Raw genomic sequence first — 21,166 nt, forward strand, 5'->3', positions numbered from 1 at the left:
GCGCAGAGGTGAAGGTGACCAAGCACGTCTGCTGGGATCAGTAACAGCGGCTCAGGTGCCAAGAACAGAGAACGCTTGAGAGATCCGAGCACTGCTGGCAGATTCCTGCTGGAAAGGGGACGTTCCAGCCAAAACCCGTTGTTTGGATGTGATTTAGCTGTTTCATGTGAGAGGCCAGTGCCTGCACTCCTGCAGCCTTTGCTTTGTGCAAGAGGGACGGTCTAGAAGGTCTGTCCCAAAGAAAAGTGGCACTAGACCATAATCTCTGGTCCTCATGGGTGCCTAAATGGGCTATTTTAGAAGATATTTTTGCCTGTGTGAGTGCATTTCACTGGCACTGCTTGGCCAGAGGAAACCTGAGGTACCAGGTGCGGTTTAGGGAGGAAGAGGAAGGGACAGAGAGGTGGTAGGGGTAGGAAACAACAGTAGGGGGAGGTTTTTCTACAATTAAAAAAACAAAAGTGCTGTAGAGCAGCATTTATGCCCAGGGAACAGGCTCCTGCAGTGCTGTAAGGCAGGGTGGTAGCAGGTAAAATAACCAAGGGCCGATCCTATAGCGTATTGTATGGATCTGCTAAAAAGATGAATTTCTCAGCCTGGGGGAGCTCAGTGGCCACAGGGATCAGGGAGTGGTGGCTGCAGCTGGGGGAAGGTTGCTTGGATAAAGCCAAGCCAGGCCTGCCCGGCAGCTGATCTGGCTGCAAAGGGTTAAGAAGCTATTCAATTACTGCAATTTTACTCCCTTTTCTCTTTGTATTGACATATATTACTAAATACTACTGTGAACCAAGGTACAGAGCTGGTATTTTTGAAGCTGGTGTTTTTCATTGACAAACAGTACATCTGAATTGCAGGTTTGGACATACCAGCAGCTGAGTCACAGCAACTGTTTGTGTGGCCTCCACCTCCCCCGGCAAACACAGCAGCTGTTCTCGCTCAGTTAAACCACTTCTGCAGATCAAGTCTGCCGCGGTCTCTACATTTTGCCACAGCTCCACGAGCTTGCTGGCTGTGGCAGCAAATGCTTGGCAAACTCATCTCCTGCCTCATTTTTATATTGTTATATTAATTGTGATAAGTACATGGTACTCGGCAATGATGGCTACTGATAGTTCCTGCTGGGAAGATGTAGAAATTGGTCTGAGCTGCTGCCTGAGACAAACAACTCGATGTAACTTTTATAGCAAAGTGCTAGTGTAGCGCAAGGGAGCACAAGCCCCCAGTGGGCTTCTGTTTCCAGTTTGTGCTTCTCCCCTGCAGCCCATCTGCTCTTCCTCCTCCTCCCCAGTGCACCAGCTCCCACATCTCCCATTTCAGCCACAAGCAGCACTGCAGGGGACAGGAGCAGAATTCCAAATCCTAAATCTGATATGGATTTTATTTTTGAATGAGAATATGAATGGTACCACACGCTCTGTTACAATGATGCTGAATCTGAATGTTCAACAACTTAAAAGGCAGAGAAATCACCAACTGCTGTGTCATCGTTGTCCTCCTCTCCTCGGCCATGGCTCCAGTCCTGCAGCTCCAGCTGGTTACCATGGTGACCCTGCTGTCCTACAGGATGCTCTTCCCCTATGATCAAGTGTTCCTCTTCTGTAATTAGTGTACGTGTAAGATTCTATTTCATCTCAAGAAACTGAAGTGCTTTATAAAGCAAAGTGGTCATCTTCTTGTGCCCAGCCCAGCTGATGAATCCACAGGGACAATGTGAAACTACTTCAGTTTGTATTAACATAATTGGGTTCAGATTGACTCTTATTCTAGATATGGAGCATCTTCCTTAATTGGAAATTCAGGTCATATACTCAATATAAAGAATCTTAGAGCAAATGAGGATTTCTCATACTAACAACATGAATGACTTTCATGAGGATTATAATTGACTACATTATGATTTAAATCTTCTGTGCATTTGCCAAGGTAGCATTAGTGCAAAATAGGATTACTTCTTCTCCTTTCACAGATCAACAATTAAAGCATAAACCAGACAACTCCAACACCATTATTAACAATGATAAGCCAGTTTATTTCTCTGTTTATAAATATGCCTTTACAGGAGCAGAAGCCAGAAACTGTAGAGATATTTAGTGGGCACAGCTGAGCTGCCATTAGCTCCACACTCTGCAGCTCCACTGCAAGAATTGACCCATTCCACTGAGAATCTACAATCGTTATTTAAATATGAATATTTGAAAAGCAGAACAATGAATGACTAAGAATTACAACAGAAAATACTTCATTATAAGAATGTTTTCCTTCTACAAAAGAAAAATAAGTGCATGTAGAACTGACTGTAGAGAGAAATGCAAACCTTGCCCTGTGTGCCAGAGGGACCTGAGGTGATACAGTGATTCCACCATCCTCCTCTGGTGCAGATCAGCCTCTCACAACTACTCTTCAAGGAACATCCACGTAAAATATTTACACTGCACACATGAGAAAAAGGGGAACAGTGAGATGCTGGAAAACATACTGGCCCAGTTCCACCTTTCTTAGATACTTAGATGCAAGTTTCTCCCACCAGGCCTTGACAAGGATATTGTGCATTCCTGAAAAATCCCTTCCTGCAGGACAACAGGTCTGCAAACTGGAAAACCCTCCTACAGCACCCGATTGGCCTTGGAAGCGCGCCGAGCTTTACTTGGACAAGGAGCAGTTGTGCGAGCCGAGTGCTTTCTGGACGGCAGCGGCGAGATGGGGGGCCGTCGGGCTCTGTGCGGTGCAGCTCACCGGGGCTCCCGCGGCTTCCAAAGCCTCCGCAGTCGTTGGCCCGATGGCAGCAAACTGCGGTGACAACATTGAGTAAACAGCACGCTCGGGTGTGGGATCAGCTCTGAACTCGTTCCTTCATACCCTCCCTTCCTCACTAACATTGTCAATGCGTCAACTTGCACAGCTGAGCTTCCAAAACTGGACTAACCCTTTCAGGTCGAAGACTTTAATATTAACCACCCATCAACTGAGCTACTTAGACATTACTTAGGAAAGATTATTGTTTATCTCACCATTACAAAGATATAAAGCTCTTAGTCCCACAAAACAGGAAAAGTGAGAGGAATTTTAATGTGCCTCAGCCTGTAATTGTGGATTCAAGCAGGAACTGCTCACACCTTCGTATCACTAAGAGAAAATAAAGCACATTCCCAGTGGAGACTGGGTAGGTTAATTACAAAAAAAAAACCAAACGTGAAAACAATTACCTTTTTTTAAATAAAGACTCTCAGCTATAGAATAACATTTGTATTTGCTATCTGTGTATTTGCTATAGTTTGTTTTTTTCAGAGAAATAAACACAAACAAAAGAGAAAATGAAGGTTTGTAATGAGTGTTAGCAGCCTTCCCATCTCCCCTTCACCATCCCAAACTTACTCCCTATTGTACTTCGCCACTTTTAAAGAGAACGTACCTTGATATGGTGGATAAAATCCCCTGAAAGCTCCTGAATGTGCTGGAGGCAAAATTTGACACCAGATGGGCTGAAGAAGACGATACTTGCGGGAACTCCCTGAGCAAAAGCAACCCCAGATTAGTCCCTGTTTGCAGCAGCGTCGCTTCACGGAAATCCCTGCAACTGGCTCTCTATGGGCCTCAAGTGTTTTTATTGATGAGAAGCAGCAGTTCAGCCACAGAAAGCGTTTCCTGGGGTGCAGACCCCCTTTCCACCACAGAATGCTGCAATTCAGCTGGGACTTGAACCAAATACTTTGTCACACAAGTGCTTGGTGATAAATGTACTGAAAGAGTTCTTAGCCTGTACTAATTAGCAAGAAAATTTGGCAAATTATCTCCTTCAATCCATTGCCATCTCTGTCCGTTCTGCACAGGTTGTTTCCCTGCTCGTGGTTTACCCCGAGCTTGCTCACCCCGGGATGCTCTGGCAAAGACGAGGTGACGCCTCCAAACTGCGACCCCCTGGAAGGGCTTTTTGTGTCTCAGAACAAGCCCACCTTAAAAAAGCAGCAGAAACCTTCCGTAGTCAAAAGATCCCTACAAAGCTCTGTCTGGAGCGGCAGACCCAAAGCACACGCCTCCTTTAGCACCGTTTTCTGTCTGACCAAAAAGATACGCTGGTTCCACTCAAACCACATGTTGTTATTTTATAGTGCGTGACTTGGAAGCTAGGCCTGGCTCAGGCAGGCCGGAATGGCAGTTTAACACAGTGCTGTTCAGCCTCACAAGGCTCTAACACTTGTCACCTATGGCAGCTCTCCATGTGCTAAATATATAACCACAGTATCATCAGTTAAGAACTAAAAGGACGTAAGAACACATTTTAACAGCTTCACACTGAAACGAACATCTAATTGCAGAGAGCAGGGAGTTCCTAAGAGAGTTCAGAAAGTTACAAAGTCCATATGTACTAATTACTCACTTTTATATCTGCTATAAATTAAATATCACGGGGTTCAGAATGGCAATACCCACCCGGAGAACACCAGGATACAATTTATCCGTTAGACTGACCATCCCAGGACCTTTTAGGACCTCTTGAAAAAGGACTTTAAAATCAATATATAATTTAACAAGATGTTAATGCACAGAATTTAAAGAGGCCAAGTTTCTGTAAGAAGCAAAGTCTGCATTTTGAGTCAAATTAATCCTGGATATCATATAAGCTCCCACAAATGGAAAATTCAGAAAAAGACATTATTAGTGTGTTCTCATCTTTCACTATGTACTGATCCTTGCTTGATGACATTTACAAGATGGTTTTAAAAAGAGAAAAAATCTAGCAAACACAGGGTGTTTCTAAAACACGGACCCAATCTGAAATCACTGTATCTCTGCAACTGGGTCCATCTTTTTGAAACACATGGTGTATCTAAATATGCTCATCAACAGCACATCACTTCAAATGAGAGCTTCAATATTCACAGGCTGGATAATGGGAGACAGAACATGTAGGGCAGGTTCCTAGTGGATTCTGATTGGTAATATAGAGCAAAGATGTCTGGTGATATTTCAATTACACTAATAAAAACTACTAATAAAGATGTTTAATAAATATCTTCACTAGCTGTAATTTCTGACACGGTATTACTTAAAAAGCAATCTTGTCCAGCTCAAGGGAACGAACTGAAAATAGAATTAATACCTGCGGTTATTTCCCAGTAATTCTGAAACATACAGGAATTTTGCAAGTAATTGCCATAAGTTGCTGAGGGACTCACTCTCTGCCTGAAACCTTTGCTAAAGGACTCTCTTGATAATCAACAGTAAACCCAACCAAGATATTCATGGATCACAAGCAGCATTTACAGACAGGTGAAAAAGGTGTATATTGCTGAGTATTATCATGTACCTCAGAAATCTCAAACTACATCAGCGTCCAATACCTGTTGTGAGAAATATCTGCTCAAAGATCCCTGCAGGTCCTTGTGTTGGGCTGTCTGATAAACAGTAACGCTTTCCAGAGGCACACCTGGAATCGGGATATACATTCATTAAACAGGGTTGCTTTCCTTTCTAGCATTTCAATAAAACACTCTCAACATCCTAATTGCACTTAGGTGTACTGATTGAGGCTAACAAGTTACAGAAGAAAACCTGGGAAGGATTTGTAGGTATTTCTGGAGCTGCAAGATGTGCTAAAGCATCTGCGAGCACACGGGAAATCTGGTCAATCTTGCACAGTTTTTACTGCCATCCTCTAAACTTCCAGCCAAGAAAACAGCAAATTCCATTTTTACTTATTCGAATTGGGTTCCCGAGCTTTAGATACAACTTTTCTCATAACTGCCTAATTAAAATGAGGCTCCAAGGGAAGCTCAACCTTTTTCTCTCAGTACTGTGGGCAGGACTTCTCTCTTCAGGGCTCCGCAAGGAAAAAGAAGAGCTGATGAATTAGGTTTCTCTCCTGTAAGCACACAAACAAGAACTTTAATTAACTTATGTCTTTAATAAAGAGTAAACATGATACATTTAATACATCTTAAAGGTTGAACGCTGCAGTAAATGCCACAGCCCTAAAATAACTGCCAACATCTGCAGTGCAACTGCACCCACAATTCAGAGGACACAGGCTACTTAGCATGTAAATTAAAAAATATTCCATAATATGAATACATTGGCTAAAAAGATCTCACAAAAGAGAAACTGCCTTTCCATCCCCCTTGGCATTCTGCAGAGCAGCACGAGCACCGTGCAAGTCGTCTCCTCCTCCTCGGAAACACAACCTTCCTCCAGCTGAGACCGAAAGCGGAGCGGCGCTCACCACGCCAGCTCTCTCGCTATGGAAGATGCTCCGGCACACTAACAACAGGATGAAACCCCAGGCTGGAAAGTTTCAATCTGTCCAAAGCTCTATTTTCTTACTTCCCCAAGGAAAACTGATTGTACTCCCATGGCCAGAGTGGGAGTGGAGATCCTCCCTTGCTCCTCTCCTGGACAATGGCAGCAATCTCCAACTTTCATTACTGTTACATTGGAAGGACCTTTGATACCTGGCTGTTTGTAACAGGACACGATACACCCTGGCTGCAGCTTCCACAGGTTTTTCACGTTTCTAAGACATTATCAGAGGCGTAAAACAAATTCTGCTTAAAAAAATACCACCAGGTATTAATTCCTGTCGCCACCTCTTGGGTTTCGCCTCCTCCGTTCCCTGTGCCCACATGCCGGAGACAGGAAACACCGACAACAAGAGCATTTTAATTGAAGAAGTTGATTTTTGGATAAGAATTTCAAAGCAGAGGGGTTTTTGCACAGTTCGCCTTTTCTATAACACAGAGAAAAATTCAAGATGAAATTCTACACAGCTTTGCATTCACCTGCCAAAATAAATGGGAGTTCTCCCAAACACTATTTAATTACTAATTCAAACGTACGTTTAAGAGGCGACTAATAGCAAAAGAAATGCTTTTGTGAGTGCTGCAAGTAGATTCCTAGTTTGTAACAGTAAGTGTCAGAGATGCCTCAGGGAAAGAAAATAACAAAGAACAGCAATAGTAAAAATCAAATGGAAAGACCCTGGTCGGAGTCACCATGGATTTATTTGACTGTCCTCATGGCACACTGAAGTTTTATTAGAAGCCACAGATATATTCGTAATGAATTACAGGGAGGAAGAATGAACTTGGGACAGAATGTAAAAGATTTTATAATAATAAGGTAACCTAAATATATCAGCATCAATCCTGCTGTCAGTGAATGGAGATGTCAGCGTGATGTCTGTACAGAACACTAATCCCGTCTGGCTCGGGTTTACAGAGCACAGAAGAAATCCTCAGGAGGTCTGAAGAATACAGGCAGCATTGGGCCTCATGGTCTCCCTGCTCCTGTAACCAACACTGGAATAAAACTAACAAATATTTGCCTTGAAAAGAGACTAAAGCTGCTGAGCTAGTTAAGGACTAAATCCCTTTATTTTCCCAATCACTTGTGCTGAAAGCACAGAAGGTGAATAATGAAAGAAAGAATCACAAAATCCCAGAATCCCAGAATGTCAGGGGTTGAAGGGCCCTGGAAAGCTCATCCAGTGCAATCCCCCCATGGAGCAGGAACACCCAGATGAGGTTACACAGGAAGGTGTCCAGGCGGGTTGGAATGTCTGCACAGAAGGAGACTCCACAACCCCCTGGGCAGCCTGGGCCAGGCTCTGCCACCCTCACCATGAAGAAGTTTCTTCTCAAATTTAAGTGGAACCTTTTCTGTTGTACCCATTGCCCCTTGTCCTGTCATTGGTTGTCACCAAAGAGCCAGGATGTTCCTCAACTGGGCTGAGAAAACCACCAAGAAGAGGGGTTTTTCCACCACCGGTATCACCCACGCTGTTGTCTTCACACCTGATCCTAGTTTCTCTCCCATTCACACAACAGGACAGAGCGGTATTTTTCTTGTCTTCCTTCTCAAAAAACCTCCATCTGCAAACTGGCAAACATTAATTCACCACTGAAACTAGAACTCCTAGCACTAAAAATCAGCTAAAAACCTTTGCTTTAAAGTATCTGTCAAAGAGCAGACATGGGTTATTCGTCACTTATGGCATTCTTGCGCTGAAAATTTCATTTTTAATTTGCAGGATTTATTATTTAATCTTGTGTAGACAGCTATCATTTTATCATTAAATATTACATATCGCTAAAATATTTGCCAATGAGTTGCAGAGCACTCTGCCCATTAGAAACAATACTTGCCAGCTCCAATCAATTTTTCTTTTACCTATAAATCTCCGCTACTCCGCAGACTTTGCTAATCAACACTCTTTCCTATCTCGTTATGCCCACCAGCCCAAACCAGCATGTCGTGGTTCTTGACATCACGGCCGCTACTGAAGCACCAGCACCTTACTCAGCAAGTTCAGCGGCACTTTGACCAGCAGATACAATAATTCAATAATTCATCCAACATCTAGAATAACTGCATAATTGGCATTTGTTTCTCTGCCCAGCGTTAACCAAAGGCAGAGCGTTTACCTTGACTGGCTGAATAACGTGGCTTTTCACTATACGGCTCCCTGCGTTCTCAGATGAGCGGGGACGTACCCAGGTCTATAAGGGATCTCCCAGCAAACAGGTTGCTGCTGAGATATTGAACCTTAGGGGTGATGTTCTCCTGGAACAAAGATTATTCCAGTGAGTTTCAGGGCGCGTGGGGACCAATGCTGCTGCCTGGGTCTGATGTGTTTCTCAGCCGGACGCCCTGCAGGCAGCAGGAGCCGCAGTCCTGGATCCGCGGTGGCACCGGCACGTCCCTCAGAAGCTCCCAGGTCACGCTCAGCCTCTTTCTTCACAGCTCGTACTGACCCAGCCACGCAAAACTCATCAGCCCCTAAGCCTACAAATGTTTCTTACTATTGGAAACTTTAACTAATTACAGTAAAAAAATAAGGAAGCAGACAAACCAGACTTCTAAAATTACCCAACAATCTGATAATGCATTTAAGAGCAGCAAACAGATCGGAATTACAGCTTTAACCATAACAAAATGGTTAATCAAAACATAAATATAATTTTAACTAACCCTCTGGTTGTGTATGGATAAGGATCATGCCTGAAAACATTGTGGCGAAACTAGTTCATCCAGCCACAGGAGAGGACACATTCAGTATAGGGGGAACTGTGATTCACGTACCAAGGACAAGCTAAGGAGCCACAGCCCAGGCCGGCTGGCGATATCGATGCCAGAGGATGGGCTGGAGGGCACATAGCCCCATCTGCCCAGCCGGGCACACGAAGGGGAAAAGCTGAGACCCCTTAAGGTGGCCCAGGACTTGTTGATTTTTCGCAATCACCCCTTCCCCACAGACGTTCCCGTACGCAGAGAGCTATAGAAAAGCTCACCAAAACCAGCACTGGTGGGGAACACACCACCCTGAGGACTCTTCACCCACCAGCCTCACCACGGGAAAACTGGCCCAGACACCGGAGGACGCTGCACTCCTGAACTGCAAAGCCCAGCATCCCCGCCGGGGACACCGGGGGCCACACACCATTGTACGAGTCCTGTCATCCACGCTGTGGAGCTGTAACAGTGGCTGGATCCCTCACCCTTTCTCTCTGCTCTTCTCTCTTTTTTCTTCTATACCCCTATTTCTTTATATCTTTCCCTCTCTCTTATACCTTAGTTTTCCTCCTCCCTCTACCACTATCTTTCTCTCTTTTCCTTTTGAACATATAAGACTAACAGAATCTTAAGCTCTGCTGTTGGATTCTTATTAAGTTTTGTATTACAGCTATTAATGGTTGCCTATACATCACTCGTAGTAGGACTTTTGCTGTTAATGTATTGATAAGTTCTGTGACATCACAAAATACTTTTGCCGAGCCACTATTCGCTGTGACTAATATTCCAACACGTACTTTTAGTAAAACTCATCATTGACTTGGACCCCGGGAGTGACTGTCATTCACTTCACATAACAGCACAGAATTAACCCAGAGTTAACTCACACCTGATCTCATCTGTTGAGTCAGGGCACGTGTCGCATTCAGGGTTAACTCATCCCCCATCCCATCTGTTGGGACGGGACACCGCTCTGCAACTTCTTCAGAACCACCCTCTTCTGGTGCCGAAAATGAGATTCCTCGGCAAGCAGGTGGCCGTTCTGGGGACAGGAGGTCCCCTCAGCCACCCTGAACTATGGAACAGTGACAAATCCCCAGCACCAACTGGATTGAAGCGAGTAAAGTCAGACAACCAGCTCAGAGTCATTGCAATCTTACCATCAGGCAGCAATTTCCAGCCCCTACAGCTCTGATCTTTGAGTAAAATACACTTCGCCTACTGGGTCACATGGTATTTTAATCAATTACAGAGTCTAAGATTTCATGTAGATTAGTATTTTATATATGCATTTCAAAGTATTTTTATCATTTTTTAGAAATATAAATCATATTCCCAAAGTTAAATTCACAGGTTCTGCATATGAGAGATATATGCAGTATGTACTTCTCTGCTTCAGCGTACACTTGATATTATTTATAGGAAATTCTGAAACAATGGAAAGTACATTAGCTTAATTTAAATAGGAGATTTTAGATACTCACTTGAGCAAATATATTCAGCTAATTTTTCAGCATTTCCAGACTGTTCTCCTTGCGGAGTAAGGCCAATTTCTTCCACTATAACCAAAAGCAGGTAAGAAAAGCATTGGCATCATTGAGAACAATTCAGATTTACTGTCACAGGAACAAGGGTTCAAAAGGGAGACCCGACCTGATCCACGCACACAAAAACTTCTTCAAACAGCACAAAAATGAGAGCACTTGAAGTAGTAACATGCTATGGAAATTTGATTTTAGCTCTAGAAAGATATACATGAAACAAGTACAATCGCTGGGGAAAGCTAAGCTGGTTTGCAGCTATTTTTAAGCTCTAGTACCTGCAGCGGTGAAACAAAAAGCACCGTCTGTGCTGAACGGGCTGCAATTCCAGTTTTTATTCTTTTCTGACCAAATTCTTAAAGCAGTTGCCATTGCATTACAATAAAAGTCATGAAAACCCAGAAGCTAGATCCTTAGGTGAAGCACGTATAGTTCTAATGTGTATATCATTACCTGTTTTCAAACGTTTCCATTTATAAATCTTACCTATATTTTCTTCTAAGCACCCTTGAATAGCAGCTAATACTCCCAAAATTGTACTTACACAACAGATTTATCTAAGATTTCTTCTTTTAAACCCCAGCTTACCTAAAGAAGCTGTAGCTTTTCCAACCACATAGACTGGCTTGGAATTCCACCTTTGTTTAAGAGATTTTGACCAAGCTGAAAAACATTAAGCATGCGGCAACAAAATGTGAATGCTAAATGAGTATTTGGACTTCTGTTTAACCTAAAAATACAGCAAAATAATAACAACTAATACTCGGCTACAATTTCGGCAAATCCGGATGTACACAATGAATTTTTAATGTATTTTTTCATTGTGTAAACAGACGTCTACAACATGTTTTTAAAGCCTAATTTGGGTAAACAGTTCTTAGCCGCTTCTGTTAAGTAGCTTTTTTAATGCACACTTGCCCTATGCCAGATCATTTACATTTTGGCTTTACGAACTTTAAAAAAGCATCAAAACTCATGGGGAAAAACAAGCTCATAGGACAAAGGCAGATTCAGATGTACAAACTGCTGGTTTCAAACTCAAGGCTTCAGCAAAAACATATAATCTATGACAACAAATAAAAGGGTAGAAAAAACCTATTCCCAAGCATTACTGTTCTCTGTAACACAACTCCATTTTATACATTATATAGAAATGGATTATATATGAAACATACAGCAAAAATAATTTATCAGCTCAGAAATAAAATGCACCAGACACCAAAAGATAACTGGTAGGAAATGGTTTTCCTCCTGCAGGCGGTAAGTGGGTTCTAAATGACACCTCTTGGTTCCAGCAACTTCAGCCCTGTGCCTGAAACCCTAATGACTCAAAATAGAGACACTAAGTCTTCATTCTCTTGTCTGAAAACAGTCGAGGACGTGGAGCTCCGTTCTACTATTCTTGGGGGAAACACGTTAGAAACTACAACAGAAACAAAGAAAAATAATCCGAGGAAACCATTCTAATGAAGGAAAAAGATAATTGTTACCTTTGAGGGGAACCCAAGTGGGGGCTAAAGACTAATTTTATTGATTAAAATACATATTTTGGCAGCTCCCAAAACTCCTAAGCAAGATTAGGGACGAACTCTAGCTAAGAGATTACGTTTGACCAAAGATCCTAAAATATAGTCCTCTGCTGTTGAAAATGCTAAAATAAGTGAATAATCTTAAGTGTATTTACTGCTTTCTCAGTGTGACCTTACTCAGTGCACAGGGAGCAGTGTGACTGTTCCCCAATATGCAGCAGATAAAGCAATAAACTCCAAGCCAGACATCATAGCTTAGTTTAAGAATTTAGAAGAGTTTACACGGATTTTATAGATCCTCGGTACAGTAATTTCTATTTAGCACGCCGCAGGATTCTCACAACTCATCTGTTGGCTTTTATGTACCACCATTTCTTCACCGCTTTTTAGCTAATGCTTAATTCACTTGAGAAATTTTATATTAGAGACGGAGAAATGTCTTGTTCTGTAAGATTTCGTATGAATTAAACAGGCACAGAAGTAGCACTGGCCAGTTTCTGTAACACGCTCCTCTCTACAAGGCAGGAAAGGAATTAGTGAGCAAAACTAAGCACTGCAGCAAAATATTCCTTATGCATGAGTTAATCACAACTGAAAAAGCTCACACTAATTAGTAATTTGCACCAAAAGCTCTTTCCTTTCATTTTTAACAGTAACGTTAAGTGCGGAAAACCCAACCCTTAAAAGCTCAATTTAGCACGACAACTTTATGATGCCAAAAAACTGTGAGATAAAGCTATTTTTAAAAAAGGCATATTCCAAACACCCACTGGTGGGTGAAATAAAATTACAAACTTCACAAATTACTGAACCAGAAAGGCCGAAGAATATAAATATGCACTTACCTTCGTTTTTACTGCTCTCTTTTAAACATATCTTGATGGCTTCTAATGCTCTCGGACTGGTAAAAATGAGGCCTCCGTAACATTCTGGATGAGAGAGCTATTGATAAACAGTAAAGTTAAGAAGAAAATTAAAGTAAGTAAGTTAAAAAATCACATTGATCAATTCTTTATAATCTTGTGAAGAACAAACCAGCTTCAATAAATGTCTGAAATGGGCAAATGCGTCACTACTATCAGTCGCCAGAGTATTTAGGAGAGGAATGTGTAACAAATCTCAAATTCAGAACAAACCTTGCAGAGATTATATTAATTCTGAGAATGTGTAGGAGCAGACAAGGACTCCTGTCACTGCAACCAGCTGGAAGGACGGGAGAGCGACACAGCAGGTACTTACAAAATCATACGGGAGCAGAGAGCAGGAACACGGAGGTTCCACCCAGACAGCCCCTTGCCCCCTGTCCCCCAAACAACAGTTAAAATTACTGATGGACTCTCAAAAATGAGTACAAAAACTGTAAAAATGTTCTTGGATCCCTTGTAAATGCAGATCACGACACATTCCGCCACCTAACGAAGGTCAGTGCTGCTGGAGATCGTCAATAAAGGGAACCTCCCTCAGAAAACCTTTTCAACGTTTTAAAATGAAATACATACATAGAAGAAAGAGCAGAAGTTATTCCATGTATCCAGGAGATGCAGTACATACTTTCAGTACAATGTACGGGTGAACCTCCAGTTGTCACTACAGTCTTCTAATTTTTTAATGAGACAAAATGCCCCAATACCTGTGACTTCCTATGGTCCACCAACCTAAATGTGAATTCTATCTGACCAACTTAATTCTTTAACAAGTATAAGCACGGAACTTGATGCTGTATACAATACTGTATTGTGTTCTATACAATATTGTACCATTGTGTGGAAACACAAAAGGAGGCACCACAAAGGGCATCATTAAATCAAGATAAGACATGGCATCCTGGCAACTATGGTCTAAATTCTATTGAAAATAAGACAACTGAAATAATTCAAGACTTACCTTTTCAAATAAGCTTTCAAGAGATACGAATTCAAATGACAAAACTGGAATCAAAGTTGCTTCAAATCCATATAATCCTAATTCCTATTAAAAAAATACAGCTCTTGAAATAGATTACAAATGGTATTTTCTTCATTTTCAAATAATTGACTCAGCACAAATATTTCTTTTTACTCAAGTAAAACACAAAGGCATCTTATTTGCTTTGGCTAGTGGATCTAGTTTGGTTTTGTTAGTTATTTAGTACTACAACATAATACTAAACAGCTGTGGGACTGAGGGTTCTCACACAGCTACTGAATAGTTACAGGGCACAGCAGCACATCACTCTGAAGTGCCCAAGTGACAAATGACCACCTAATCTCACAAATATTCTTGTACATCTCTGTAATTCTTTCAAGTCAGTAGAACTGCTCTAACAAGACCTGCTCACACAAGCAAAGGCAGTGGCAGAAAGGCCCACAGCAACAGGCGACCTCTTTTCCACGGTGCATTTCCAGTAAGGCTACTCATATGTTTTGTAATATTAATCCTATCCCTATGAACATAATCAATATTAACTAATTAAAATGAAATTGTCTTAATATCAGTACTTTGCTGAGAGCTTCAACAGTGAATTCTGTACCAATGCCCCGTAACTAAAATATTTTTTTCAGTAACCACAAATTTTCTGGTATATTTTTTCTTCGCATAATTTCAGACATGCAGTCTCATTTTGATAGGGCACATTTTTCACTTTCACAGTTAAATTCAACTATGTTGCTTAATGCATTATACTATTATTTAATCATGAAGTGACACATTGTCTACATTTTTAAAAGTTCACTCACTTTAATATACGGATCTGGTCCAGAATCTTTGTCTTTGGGATCCTTCAGCAACAGAACCTTCATTGTTTACCAAATAACTGCAGAAGAACTCTGAAATAAAATAACGGAATTTATCTAAATTAGATCTAGAGGACTTGCTACTGAACAGTGACTTTAATAGCTCGGTTTCAAAGAAACCGGGTTGCTAACAGTTGTGCTGCTCTCTACACAATGAGTAAGCAGTTAACGTACATTCTCTGGGCATGAATATCCACCCTGATAAGAGCAACAAATAACGTGCTGTCTTCAGATAAAGCTGCTTAAGGGAGAAACTATAATGGAAGTCGTCAAGGAGAACACATTGTAAAGGAGAATATTTTGTAAAAGAAATAACAACCCCTACAACGCAGTCACGTTCAGCAACATAATAAGCTCCTACCTATAAAAACATTCTATTATTTTCAGTTCCACACTGTGCTCACCGTAATGAATACGCAAGGGCTTATGTACCAAGCGATTTAATTTGATGCATTTGGGGTCTAACCCTTTTCATGGGGGAAAACATGTGTAGGCAGCATTTCAAAATGTTTTTTAAAAATACAAATATATATCTGAATGTAATATATGTAATATTCATATGCCTTCTTTGATATATCTATAGTAAACAAGGCAAGACTGAAAAAATGTATTCAGCCATTAAAATGGGAGATGATAGTTCTCAGTTCTTTAAAAGTTGACTTTGGTGCTGAATTCAAAGCCTGTTATAATACGTAAGCAAATATACCAAGGATCAAAGCAAACAAATGCAATACTACAAACAGAAAGCCATTCTCCAACTGCACAGAGCCTTAATGAGCTGTGGTACTTCCTGATCACACACTAGCAAATTCTCCTTAAAATGAGAACACCTTAAATTTTGTTCATCCTCAAAACTTCATCAAAGACCAAAAAAATACCCATTCAAACAAAAATGCAAAGGGAAAAGGAGGCGGCTTCAGACAACAGTGGACAAACTAGGATGGGGTACAAGCGAGCAGAGCTCAGGGTCACACACTCACCAGAAACACTGTGAAATGCAGGTAGAAAAGGGCACCCAAAGCACCACGCCAGGAACTCATTACCTCGCTCTGATGCTACCTTAGCTTTGCGGCCTTTAAACTTCATTTTTCAACCTACGTTCTAACATGTGATGTCATGATTTAGGTGTTGGATTCTGACCATCTTACCAGCAGACAGGGAAGGGCTCACAGACTGCCCAGCGCTCAGTACCACGGCGCAGGAACCGGCAGGGCTTCGCAGCTCTGAAAACACCTGAAGAAGAAGAAACGAGGACTTTGTCAAGGGCTGTGTTCTCAAAAAACATAATTCTTCATCATTTTAAACTAGAGCAAACACCAAAGTTGATCCCATCCATGGCTTTCAGGAGTCAGACTCCCAAATACTCTGGAATATCCAGTTGCTAGTAGCTTGAAGGAGGTAGGGCTGAGGGGCTTCTCAGTCACTTTAACACTCTAACAGTCTTTAAAAATCCAACATTCTTGTGAAAATCTAGTTTTCTTTGTAGTATAGATTGTTGTTCTGATACTGAAGTTGCTATGTTTATTATAATTCCACCCTTGGTGCTTATGCTCTAAGTCTGATACACGCACTAGTACTCTTAAAGTCAAACAGCACCAAGAAAAATGATGTTATCTCTAACCTATCACACCTCCCTATTTCCAAAATATATGTTTAATAACATTAGGAAGTCATGAAAAAGTAAACATACAGGAAAAAAAATGTCCTTCCGAACTGTGTAATACAAGATATGGTTGGACTCAATGATCTTGAGAGTCTCTTCCAACTGAAATGATTCTATAATAATGCTTTTTGGATAAAGCAATTTCCAAAAGTATTGTAATGAATCCCCTAGATAATATGAGAGTTAATTCAGGTACACCTGGGGAAAGCAGACTTCTAATTAATTACTTTAGGTAATTAGAAACCCATCAGTTTCCCATCCTGTGCCTCAGTATTGTGTAATGAATAACAATAAGAAATGGGTAAACATCCACGCTTAACAAGGTGACTTACAATAATCAAAGTAATTATTGTGTTGAGATCCTGCATACAAAATATATACTGAAACCAAAGAATAATCACCAAGTCATAAAATATAATGAACTACCACAAGATGCAACTACCTAGCTGTCTCCTGTACAAAGCAATGATACAAACTGTATTTTGGGTTCAGCCATCTGGCTCATTATTACAAAGAGCAAGACTGCACAGCCCCACTGCTCATAGTAGCCACTGGCTTATTTTCAATTCCACCAGAACGCAGCTCGTTAATCCGCTGCAAAAAGGGGCTGCAAGTGTCCACCAGGAAACAAATTTAACCTATGGAATATGTAGGTTTGTGCATGAATAACGTGTGTTTTGATCTGCAACTACCCTCTGGTTTTACTGCTGAAAAAATTAGTCTCTTTTTCCGCAGCCATAAACCTCCCGGACCGTTCTGTTCCTTCTGCCATCATAGTTCAGGGAGGTTCACGTGGGTTTGGTGACAGGTGTGACCGAACAAAAACTGGTGGAATATACCCATTTCAGACACATTGCTGTAAACTGGGACAAAAGGCAGACGAGACGCCAAAGAGGGACAAGAACGCACTAGCACATTTTCAAACCAAAAACTTACCACTGCACATACAAAGAAGTTAAAAATTCATGCTGGATTCTTCTTGTGGGGACAAAACACACAGGGAAGTTTTTGTGACCTGCTGCAATGACGCCGGGGTCCCACTGCACTGGGAATGGTAAGAGAAATGCAGCGTTTTTACTGGTTTGCTTGTGTCCTTGAGATGTTCCTAAGGAGTGCCCTACAAATAACTGAAATCCAATTGTCCAGTGAGTTTTCTCCTGAATACATGTAGAGTCAAGAACCCTGACAAACATTCCTATTGAATCAAACAGCATTAAGAAAAACACATAAATAAGACAAGCCGCATTTTTCGTAATTTTTGATGTATTCTGAGGGACGTACTTACAAGACAAAGATATATGTTAGATATCTTATATTTTTTATTTAGAAATTATATCTAAATATTTCATCAGAGAGGTAGGCACAAAATTCTAAACAACCATAACAAGTTTCTATTTAGAACAAGGAATGGATTTAGCAGAGTCCAGTAGTGCTCAATCTATATCTGGAAAAGAGAATGTGTATGAATAACCTTAATAAGTTTTACACTGCCAAGTCTTTGCTTATAGGTTGATGCCGGCCACCCACTTTTGGCTCAGTAAACCAGCACTTTGTTTGCCTGAGTGCCAATAACAACCCTGCAAAAATGTCTCTTCAGATGTTTAAAAAAATACCATTTAAAACTCATTAGGTTTGCAAACCGCTATTAAGAGGACAACAGATTTTTCTGTCTTGAGCACACGGTCACAAAGATGAAAAATAACTTATATTAGTCAGAGGTTTGGGAACCATCCAGTTAGCTCTGATAACAAACTACAAGAGGCATTATTACATCATGGCTAAAACCAGCTTGGTGCCATTTTTCTGAGTCCACAAAACTTACTTAATTCAGAGGAAGGGTAATTTTAGGTCACATTGCATATTCAGAATATTCTGCTTACAGACATAATTGAAATGCTCCCCATTCACAGCATCACACAGTAAAATTCAACATCCCTCTGCTGCTAATTAAAATCTAAAGCTGATTACAATGGCTACACCTGATATTAGTAAAGATGAGCAATACTCTCTCATATTCAAAAAATAAGAACCTTTGCAGATTTTTTTGTATAGAGCATTGTACAGAAAGAACATCTCTGTGGGTCACTTAACTTCCATTTCAAAAGCTGTCCCCAAACTAATTGCGAACTATCTTTAACACTGAAGACAGCTTGGAAAAAGGAATAAAAGGGTCCTTTTGTTTCTTGCTGCGAAGTGACACCAAGAGCTGCAAAATACATTAAACTTCTCTAATACTATTCATATTATAATCAACTGTATGGGTCAGAAAATAAGGTTTGATTGCCAAGTGCAAAAGGTGTTCCATCATAAATGTAAATGGAGATGAGTTATAAGACACAATTGAGATATGATTTTTTTAAAAAACTGTAAAAATCCCTGGGCTAGGATTTTTTATGCTGTGCATTTCTTACCGATATTCTTCTACTATGATTAGATGGGTTTAATAACCAGAGAAGAAAAAAAAAACAGTAAGGCTGCCATGAAGTGTGGTTCAGAAATCCACCCCACTCAGAGATGATGTAATACATGTATCATCAAGTAACAACAACGAAAGATCTGAGAATAATTCCTACTATTTGGGTGTCTATGTCACAAAACAAAAGAACTGGTTCTTTGGCATGGCAATCCAGAGAAGAATAAAAGGACATGGACCCTTCCACTACATCATGGATTTTTACCAAAAGCAATGTTAGTAATTATCTCATTCTCAACCGATATAATTCCAAAAATAAAATGTAAAACTGTATATAGGCACAGATTGCACCCCTACAGAGGCAGTTTTACTGCAGCAGTAAAGGGCTTTGCCAATATATCTTTTTCCACACTGAATTCTTTCCCTGTGTACCATATATTGGCAATGAGGTACGTGCTCTTAGAACAGACACTGCTCTCAAGAAAATAAACACAGACGTGTTCTACACTTTAAAGGGACATGCAAATTCTAACCTATTTGGATTGTATTTATAAAGCTGAAATTACAACCTGTGCTTTGCATTTCTTCTGGCTGGCAACAGTGAACACCCAGTCTTCTTCAAAGACCTCATTAAGAGCTACGTTTCTTCATTAACTAGACATGAAGACTTAACTAGAACATGGTCCACATGAATGAGGCTCAAACATCAATGGGCCACTTCTATACTTCTAGTGCTTAGGATTTTTCAACACATTTTCTTGCTCTGTACTTTTTTGTAAAGGCCACATTTACACTGTGTTTCCTGCATTCTAACTCACTGCCTTTTCTGTTGGTTTCTGTTCTGGAGTTCTCTATAACTAGTTGGAGAATTATTTTGTTAAGTAAGCAGGAAGCACTTGGTTCCTTTTTAATTTAGCTTTCAGTAATGTGATTAGTGTCAGAGACGCTCAGGACAGACTCACAGGCCCCAGCACTGTTATTTCAGCCCCTGCTTAGCTCCCTTTTCTTTACAACAGTGCAACTCACCGGTTGAGCAGAAACAGGCCAAGAACAGCAGCGGTGGGGGCAGAAGAAATGCGAGGACACCTGTTGCACACAACAATTATTCTTCTTTTAAACATAGGATGCTTCAGCATGGCAGGGAGCTGCAAGAATTAACATGGATATACACTGTCACATATCATTTTCAAGTATATTTTGTAAGGAGCCATTGAAGGAGGAATGTTGTTTTTAGAACTGATCTGACACCTGACCCCAGAGGAGGGAAGGACTGAGAGACATCAGACTATGGATCCTTAATGTAAAACAAAGTCTCTTAGAACTAATCCCAGAGCGCAAACTGATGACTGTATTTAAAAGTTTTAAAAGTTAAGCTAGGGGGAAGGATGGCCAGAGAGCCAGGAATCCGTATTTTAAATAAATCAATAAGATGAAGGGGGTTGTTAGAATTAGATGAACAAGACAGGTAAACCGATGCAGGGTCGGGTGGTCTGTAAACCCTGCAGTACCAGCCAGGGGGAAACTGGGGAGAGGATGAGGGTGATACAAGCAGGGGCTTTCTGCCCTATGCCGTGTGCCTGCCATTAGGTAGAACACCCGGTTAATCATTAATAAAATATGCTTTGCTGAGAGATCTGCCTGGGCCTATTATATTGGCAAGGTAATTGTTTCCTACAATTTTGAGTCCTGCCAGAGTCCAGATGACTCTCCCAGAATATTCTCACAGAATCCCAGAATGTCAGGGATTGGAAGGGCCCTGGAAAGCTCATCCAGGTCAATCCCCCCATGGAGCAGGAACACCCAGATGAGGTTACACAGGAAGGTGTCCAGGCGGGTTGGAATGTCTGCACAGAAGGAGACTCCACAACCCCCCTGGGCAGCCTGGGCCAGGCTCTGCCACCCTCACCGGGAAGAAATTTCTTCTCTGTTTTAAAGCAACTGGCATCAGCTGCACAAAGCGGGGAATCCCGTTTTTTTTAGGACGGTGTCTCCCCCACCGCTCTCCACACACCCCGGGTTTCCTCCCCAGCTCCCTCACCCTCCGCAGCTCAACCTTTCCCTGTACGACATACCCCGATTCGCGCCTGGGGAGCTCTGCGGTACCACACGCCGGAGCGCCGCCCCGCGAACCCCGCTCCGCCCGGTGCGGCCGGGAGCAGCAGGGCCCGCCCGCCCCGGCTCCCAGCTGCGCGCAGGGCCGGCGGCCGGGCCGCCCCGAGCAGCCACCGCGCCTGCCCGCCGCC

General features: G+C 41.6%; 1 protein-coding gene across 3 annotated transcripts; it reads right to left on the reverse strand.

The window, feature by feature from the left end:
* Positions 1-2,005: 2,005 nt before the first annotated feature.
* On the reverse strand, positions 2,006-21,134 carry UROS (uroporphyrinogen III synthase). 3 transcript variants are annotated; one of them, XM_082054575.1, is made up of 13 exons: positions 20,996-21,134; positions 19,950-20,068; positions 17,447-17,555; positions 15,996-16,080; positions 14,791-14,880; positions 13,961-14,044; positions 12,922-13,018; positions 11,136-11,210; positions 10,491-10,565; positions 5,777-5,860; positions 5,340-5,425; positions 3,410-3,508; positions 2,006-2,787 (listed from the first exon to the last, which is right to left on the reverse strand). In XM_082054575.1, exons 5-13 carry the CDS (start codon positions 14,851-14,853, stop codon positions 2,641-2,643), a joined length of 810 nt encoding a protein of 269 aa, XP_081910701.1. In that variant the 5' UTR covers positions 14,854-14,880; positions 15,996-16,080; positions 17,447-17,555; positions 19,950-20,068; positions 20,996-21,134; the 3' UTR covers positions 2,006-2,640. The 3 variants fall into 3 exon arrangements, with proteins under 3 accessions (XP_081910701.1, XP_081910700.1, XP_081910702.1); XM_082054574.1 differs by having other exon boundaries at positions 17,447-17,637; XM_082054576.1 differs by lacking the exon at positions 17,447-17,555.
* Positions 21,135-21,166: the final 32 nt, after the last annotated feature.

Source organism: Streptopelia decaocto (assembly GCF_964273445.1).
Source record: "Streptopelia decaocto genome assembly, chromosome: 5".
NCBI lineage: Eukaryota > Metazoa > Chordata > Aves > Columbiformes > Columbidae > Streptopelia > Streptopelia decaocto.

Bases quoted from the DNA above. Each gene is read 5' to 3' on its own strand.
- UROS (XM_082054576.1), bottom strand. From the start codon at position 14,853: ATGAAGGTTCTGTTGCTGAAGGATCCCAAAGACAAAGATTCTGGACCA. The intron at 10,566-11,135 runs GTAAGCTGGGGT...TTTTGGTTATAG, and splicing joins AAAAGCTACAGCTTCTTTAG to TGGAAGAAATTGGCCTTACT. The intron at 5,426-5,776 runs GTTGAGCTTCCC...TCCCGATTCCAG, and splicing joins CACAGTACTGAGAGAAAAAG to GTGTGCCTCTGGAAAGCGTT.